This window comes from Centroberyx gerrardi, chromosome 10 (assembly GCF_048128805.1).
Source record: "Centroberyx gerrardi isolate f3 chromosome 10, fCenGer3.hap1.cur.20231027, whole genome shotgun sequence".
Classification (NCBI taxonomy): Eukaryota; Metazoa; Chordata; class Actinopteri; order Beryciformes; family Berycidae; genus Centroberyx; species Centroberyx gerrardi.
This window is the reverse complement of record NC_136006.1, coordinates 17700020-17708019: the sequence shown is the minus strand read 5'-3', so window position 1 is coordinate 17708019 and position 8000 is coordinate 17700020. Positions and strand designations below refer to the sequence as shown.

Sequence of the window (8000 nt, the reverse complement as noted above, 5' to 3'; positions counted from 1 at the left end):
TAACAAATAACCCAGTAGATAATCAAGAGATTTGTCACACTAGAAATTACACTACATTTAAGTATATTCACAAGCCGCAACATTGCCATTCATTAATTTCACAGTTAGTGTACAATACCCATCCCAGAATATGAAATTAAGGCAAGAATGACAGGATATAAAAGGCAAAAATTTATTCAATATCTTTTTACAGATAACAAGGGACAATGCTCAATTATTTCTAAAATCAATTTCTGAAACATCTTAAATGTCTCTTTATGTGCACACATTGCATTTATTCAGTAGGAGGGAAAATCTGAAATAGAACAAGGAAGACAAGAGCCTTGTCTTGGATTAAAGCGGGAGAAAAGATCAATAAAACATCCGTAATGACACAGCTGTGTTGATTACTACTCAGAAATTCACATTAAAATCGGACACGTTTCCCTTTTTAAAATTGGCAGCCTTAGAAAAGACAGTGGAGTACAATGAACCTGCAGATACACATGCAGTGGTGTCATCACACTAGCCCCGGTCAAATCCCCCTCCCCGGCCCTCGGACTACAGCGGGACTAGCAGATCAATACAAAGGGAGAGGGAGACTAGCCAAGTCATACTTAATCTGAACACCAAAGGACAAAGACTAGGAGACACCCACTGAAACACCCAAAGGACCGTCTCACTCACAGGACAGCCTCCAACTTCAAGTATTCCCTCCAGCTCCAGCATCACTTCAAGTATTCCCGCCGTGAACTCTGACCTTCAATTTCATTACCATTTCTTAGGTTTACAACATAAGCTATGATATAAGTGCACTCGAGATTCATCTATACATACAAAAATAATGATAGCAATAAGTAGTAGTAATAATAATTATCATCACAATCATTTTGCATTTCATTTTTATACACAACTGCGATGTTTTATCACTTTACACCGTGGCATCACAGTTCCCCGCCCCCTGAGTGTAACGTTCAAGTTTAACCCCTGTAGCTACCGAAATGCACACAGGAACCTTGGTTTGGTTATTTAAATAACATTAGCAATCATTGACAACGGCACTGATTAGAATCAGAGTAATTATGCCTCTCCACAGACCGATGTGCTTGTGTGTGACGGATGCTTTGTATGTACAAGCTGCTGATCGACCGTGTGTCTCTCTCTCTCTCTCTCTCTCCCCATCTCGCTCATTGATCTCAGACACTGACAGCCTTCACCCTGGAAAATAAACAGGACTGTTGAGAAACGTTTTGACAAGGCGCTCTGGAGAATCAATGCTGATAGTGAACCCATGTGATCACAATACACTCCGGTCTACAGACGGAAAAGACACACACTCATATCCTCTTCACACACTGCGCTGCCGTAAACAACTTACACTCCCTCTTTCAACAGTTCCATGAACAGGGTTCCCACACTCACATGGACATCCATTTAAGGAATTTTCAATGACTTTCAAGGACTTGTTTGGTGGAATTCAAGGACACAATTTTGCCTCAATAATGTTTTTTTTACTTATGATCTTGCCAAGTCAAAAAAACACGGTGAAATCAGTCGTTTTAAAACTGCTGCTAACAATGCAAATATCCATCCTAGGGTTTTCCTCAACATAAAGTGTTGATGCTAGGAGAGCTGAGACATATCGATGAATTTGGGTGCTACATTTTAATTAAAAAAAATCAAGTACTTTCAAGGCAATCTATTCATTTTCAAAAACTTTTAAGGCCTTATTTTATATTTCTCAAATCCACAAACTTTCAAGGATTTTCAAGGCCAGAGGGAACCCTGCACGAAGGATGGCGGACGTGCAAACCAAGCACAAAGCATATCAGCTATTCAGTTCAGTGTGGCTCAGCCTTGCATGCTGTCACTCCCACCCACCTCAGTCTCCGCTCAGCCCGCCCTCAGGAGGCGGCGGCAATGCAGCTGCGGCATTTGTACAACTTCTGGTCATGGGTACGGATGTGGTTCCGTACATTCCTCAGTCGAAAGAACGTCTTACTGCAGAGCTGCACAGCGCAGAGGGAGAAAGGGTTAACAGCACAGAAACGAATAGATAAGGAGTGAAGATAGGGGAGACATTGGAGTAACGCTGAGGATGTGGGATGGGGTGACATAGTGTCTAGACTCTAGAGCCAAGTGGGTCCAGGTATGGTTTAAGGCTGCCGCTGCTTACCGGACATGGCCAGTGCTTGCCCTCGATGTGCCTGAGGCGATGCACGATGAGCGCATCACAGTCCCTGTAGGTGGTGCTGCACTGCGGACAGGCATGGGCCGACTTCGGGGCCTTGGGGGCCTGACTGCGAGGGCCCCGAAGCTGCTTTAGCCTCGCCCGACGGATGGATTCCAACGAGACGCACTTTCTGCCACTCACAGGGAGGACTTTACCTTGCTGCTGCAGATACACGAAGAAGACAAACAGAACAATTACACCTTACAGTTATGTGCATTAGCGTGGATGCTAAAATACAATTTCTCAAACGTTAACATGTCAGATGCATCATATATGTGCAAAATCGAGAACATGACTTTGAAGCTAGCAATGCAAACCTAAAATGTGGTGAATAACCAATTATGGTAACGCTTTACTTTACAATGCCCTTATTCCAGTGTATTAACCTATGGAAAAGTATTGTAAGTATTACTGTGTGTAGGTAAATCTCCCTAATACATAATGCTTTGTAACAGCACGTTTGAATTAAGCCATTTGAATGGTGTATTACACGGTTTTAAGTACAGTGATATTGTGTAGGCTACTTACAATATTTTTCCATATATTAGGCTAATACACAGTTTAATACAGTGGAATAAGGCCATTGTAAAGTGTTACCCAAATTATTTTAATGCTTTTACAGAATCCTTGTCCTCTAATTCTTCTGAAATATTATGGTAGTGGAAACAATACTCCAAAGAAAAACAGAATGTTTGATTATCTACATAACTCTCTGCACAGCTAGAATTTAGATTAGACCTGCTAACTCCTAAAAGAAGGTGAGGTTAGGTTATGACTAACAAAGAACTAATTTAATCCACCCAGTGTCTACAGTGTCCCTTCTCTACTGCCCTTTTCTGGATGGATTATAGCCACAGAAACATGAATCACTCGCCACTGCTATGTACCTTTGGCATGGTCCGTGTGGTCTTTGACCCTGCAGATTTGGCCAGATGAAGAGTGTTGTTATGGGAGTTTGGCCTGGGTCTCTGGACCCTGCTTTGGCTCACACTCTTCTCCTCCCTCTCCTTCTTCACCTGAGGTAGGGCGGGGGGGGCTCCCCTGGTTCTTAGTGCCCTGTGTTGGGGCTCCTCGGCTCCGAATTTCTCTCCCACTTGTGACACGGAGCGCGTCAGGCAGATATCCACGCTCTCCTCCTCCCTCTTCACTACCGCCACGGGCACCCCTGCCGGCCGACAGAAGCTGAACAGAAAGCCTGGGTCCAGCAGTTTGATGGGGGGCTTGCTCTGCCGCTTGCCTAAGTCTGGTGAGGGAGGGTCAGGGAAGGGTCCAGCCACCGGCACGGGGTCCGCTGGCTCTTCTTTAATGACCTTGTACAGAGGATGGCTGTAGATGGACGGTGGAGGTGCAGGGTCAGATATTTGCAGCCCGTCAGATTCGTTATCCTGAACTCTCATTCTAGTGTCCACGACCCCCCTCAGTCCCTGGCTCCCTGCCTTCCTTCCCTCCTCTCTGGGCTTACACTGCGTCTTCTCAGCCTCCCTCGCGGAACTCCGCCTAAGCTTGGCCTTTGTCACCGGTCGACCGCTGTTGTAGCGCAGCGTTCTGACCGTCTCCACGGTGACCTTATTTCTGGCTTGTGTCCTCAGTGGAGGTGGCGGCCTGCGAGGTGTGGGGCCACGGCGAGTGTTTGATGGGAGTGCGGGACCTGAGATAGAGTACTCAACTGGTTCTGCTTTGACCCTGACTGTGTTCCTCGCCAGCGTTCTGGACTTGCTGCGGCGAGCAGGCGGCGGGGCAGGAAGCGGGGCACTATCACCCCTCCTCACCGAGCGTCTGAGTTCCCTCCCCCCGAAGGCAGGCCTGGACGCAGGCTGGAGCACGTCGGGTAACGCCCCTTTACTTCGCATGCTCCTGTCACTGGGAGGGACACGTCGGGGGGTGGACTTTGGCCTCTTCACCCTCATCTCCTCCGTGCTGACTGGATCCGCAGGTTCGGTCTTGATGACCTTGTTGAGGAAGCGAGTGTTAACGGGGTTACAGAGGGGAAGTGACAGTGGCAGATCCCCAAATGTCAGTCCTGGGGCTGGGGGGCGGGGTTTCCGCCGCTTGGTCAGCGAGTAGTTGTTGGCCTTCAGCTTCCTCAGGCGTTTCTTCTGTCTCCAGCCAATCAGATCTTCCGGTCTAGGGAGGAGGGCAGTCCTCTGCAGCCCCAGGACGTTCATGAGCCTGTACTTCTCCTGTGCTCGTGCATAATCTTCTTCATCCTCTCCCACCTCCACCACTTCCTGCTTTACCCTAACTGGACTACACACAGCAGTCGGCCTCGACCTGGGGGTGCAGGAAGGCCGGGGGATAGAGGGAGATTTTCTGTTTCGCCGAGGGCTCTCTGGCTGGGGCAGCAACTTCTGAATCTGCTGGGCGGCACCAGGAGTGGAGCGGAGAAGACGGGTGTTTGAGGGGGATGAGGGGGGGCAATTCCGTGACTGTGGGGTGGATATGGAGTTTCGGGGGGCTGTGGCCTTCTTGGAAGAGGGAGATTTGAAGTCCATGAGCTTCATCCTGTGTGTGGGACTGAGAGGGAGGCCGTTGTGGCCTTGGGGCTGCAGTCTGGGTGGTCCACGCAAAATGCGCCTGGGGCTTTCTTCTAGAGACTCATCTGATCCATCCAGCATCAGACTGAAGCCGTCGTTCAACTTCTCCTCTCCCGCCGAGACCCTCTTCCTTTTCCTTTCCCTCTGTTGCTGGTGAAGCTGGTGGCGTGGACCAGCACCGGCTGAGGGAAAGCCCCTGCCAGCGTGCTCCGTCCTGGGGCAACGCGAGGGCAGCTGCTCCTGCTCTTTCAGGAGGGCGGAGCAGGCTTCCACGGCGAGCCACATGCCCAGGTGGCGGGCCATGGCGATGACTTCAGGCAGGTCCTCCTGGCGCACGCACAGCGTGGAGGAGTAAGAGAAATCCAGCAGGGACAGCAGGCTCTCCTCGCTGAAACCTGAGAGACAGGGAGCCTTTAATTAGATACGCTCAACCCTGGTCAATGAGTGAGTGAGATGAGCGAGATGAAAGAGAGTGGCTGTAAACAGAGGATCAGAGAGACAGTGGGAAGAGTGGGAGTCAAGTGTAAACATAAGGGAGGAGACTAGGAATCTAACAACTGCTTTAATCAGAGCAACCTCTGCTACTATCAGACGACACACATCGAGGACAAAAATAACATGAACGAAAAGAGCGACTATGCTGTGACGTTTATCAAGGTCAGTTTGGTCTCTAGGCGTCTGCCCTCTGTCCTACCGGTGAGGTCCACGTCCGCCTTCGTGCTGGAGCCCATCTCTGAGAAGATTTCCTGGAAGTACTCGCTGACGGCCGCCAGCACGGCTCTGTGGGCCGAGTAGGATCGCCCGTCCGTCCGCAGGGTGATGTCACAGAACAGCCCCGCCTCCCGCTGACTCCTCAGCTTGCTCAGCACCTCACCGCTGTGCGACGCCACCGTCTTCGAGACACGTCCTCCGCCGCCCCGGTCCTGAGAGACAGAGAGAGAGAGAGAGAGAGAGAGAGAGAGAGAGAGAGAGAGAGAGAGAGAGAGAGAGAGAGAGAGAGAGAGAGAGAGAGAGAGACATCATTAGAGAGGAATATAATGTGTGAGAAGGCACTTTTGGAATATCAGCATGTGAGAGTGGGATTGAGTTAAGTGAGAGTGAGAGAGACCAAGTGTGAATTGAAACGTGTGAGATGCAGAAAAACTGACAAAACCGGGGAGGAGATGAGAGTTCGACAGGAGGGTGAGGAAAAATAACCTCAAGGCAGCGCTGCTTGTCGGAGCAGCTGCTGTACAGCCAGCCTCTGTGGCTCTGGTCAGCCCTTACCTCTGCTCTCTTGCTGCGCTGCCCCAGGCACTCTGGACAGCCCAGGACAAAGTCTCGGATCTGGAAGTACATTCCTGCGGGGGAAAACAATAACGCCAACATCAGAATGTGAGGCAAAGGAGGAGCCAGGGCCATGATTAACAGCCTCCTTTCATGTCTGATTGAGACTGTTTCTTTAATCTTTTGATTGATTAAATCATTAGTGTGTGGATGTGTTTCAAATGTACTACACTTCCTGATATTAAGGAATGACTAACCTGTGCTCAGGGAAAGAAAATGAACTAGAGGGAAGTCACAACTAGGATTAAGAGAAAATTCAACCCCCCCAAGCTTTGTAGCAGCCCATAGTCTGTATGTTACAGGACTATGCAGGCAGGAACCACATGACATCCTATGAAGTCAGATGCAAGGCAAGGCATTGATGTTCCTACCCTCCCACCAGTAGTTCTCAGCCACGCATTTGTAGGTCTCCTCCTGGGAGAAGTGGCGCAGGCCGGGCCGCCTCCGGTGGAAGGTGGAGATCGCCTCATGTCTCCGGTCCTCATCCAAAACCTCCCGGTAGTTGATGAAGCCCCTTTCCAGCTTCTTACGGTACAGCAGCCCGTCAATCACCTCAAAGTTGGGCGAGCGCGGCGTCGGTCCACGCCCTTTCAAGTTACCGACTGAATCCATCTCCCCGGCAATCTCCCCGTCTCCGTCCGACCAAGGTTTGGACGGACAAAACGTTTCTGCGTTCCCGTAATGCGCGTTATTATAGGTGCAGTCGCCGGCCATTTTAACGGGCTTGATTATCTGATGTGTAATGTAACTTTATCCCGTGTCGGAGGCACTACGGCGTCTTCCTCTCCGTCGCCTGAAATAAACAAAAACTCAATCCTCTTTCGCTCAGCCGAGTCGCCCCTTGTGCGTCACGGCGGGGAGCTGCAGCAGCCAAAAGTTGCCCACCGTCCCGACATAAACTCCACGTGGGCCCGATGACAGGAGACAAGAGACCACCGGCAGCCTAGTTACGAGTCCCGACAATCAAACTTTGACAGCCTAGTAGTTTTAGGGTATCGTATCCCATTGGACGGCTATAACAGATCCAGATCAGTTAGCGGAAATGAACCGTACTCATTATGGCTTATAAAGGTATTGTTTTAAATGAGGGTCATTGGCGCTTTGAATTTAGGTTACAAGAAGAAACTCACCATGCTCAGATGGGAGTCAGCAGCATTTCATTGCAGGGTCCTGCACTGTACATGTCTGTCCAGGAGGACATCTCTTCTCTCCATCTACCAAAACAGTTGCCGGAATATAAACTAAAATCTATTAAATATTATTTCAACTGAAGATGTTGTTTGGACAGGGTTTGGTTATATTGATCTGTAATTCTGCCGTTACTATGTGTGTATCAACACCAATGTCCACTGTCCACCCAAGTATAGATAATAAATGCAGGAGAGTATCGCGCCAATCTCAGGCGTAAACGCCAAGTGATAGAAAGTCCCCAGTTTCACAATGACCACGTATAACAGGGACCAGCGCCAACTAGTCCTGTTTATCAACAGTCCCTCTCCCGTCCGGCTCAGTGGTCGGGGCTGGCCTGCGGAGCTACACGACGACGGGCAGCTTTACCTCCGGCGTCAACTTGAGATTTCTTTTCGCTAACTCGACTCGGAAGCAACATGATGATGCAGCTATCTGCTCAGCATCGCGACTTGAACGACCTAAACGCGAGGTTGTCTGCCCGATCATCTCAAATGTTGCAAATCACCGGCGGATCCCGTCAAAAGCGAGCCAACAAGCTCCGGTTTGATAGCCGACACATCCCATACAGCTCTTGTTTGCGTAAAGCCAGTCAGATGATCAAATAATCCAATTTTTTAAACTCGTAACCTTCTGTTTGTTACTAAAGAACAGCGAAACCGAGACGCCTCCTCCCCGCCTTCAGACAAAGGCCATTAGCAGAAGCTTTAAAGAGCCTCGGCGAGACGAAATCTGATTGG

General features: G+C 49.5%; 1 protein-coding gene across 1 annotated transcript; it reads right to left on the bottom strand.

Moving 5' to 3' along the window:
• Positions 1 to 205: 205 nt before the first annotated feature.
• Positions 206 to 7905, bottom strand: LOC139933035 (uncharacterized). The gene is made up of 7 exons (XM_078286103.1): positions 6444 to 7905; positions 6013 to 6086; positions 5441 to 5669; positions 3100 to 5141; positions 2156 to 2374; positions 1861 to 1988; positions 206 to 1197 (listed from the first exon to the last, which is right to left on the bottom strand). Exons 1-6 carry the CDS (start codon positions 6784 to 6786, stop codon positions 1884 to 1886), a joined length of 3012 nt encoding a protein of 1003 aa, XP_078142229.1. The 5' UTR covers positions 6787 to 7905; the 3' UTR covers positions 206 to 1197; positions 1861 to 1883.
• Positions 7906 to 8000: the final 95 nt, after the last annotated feature.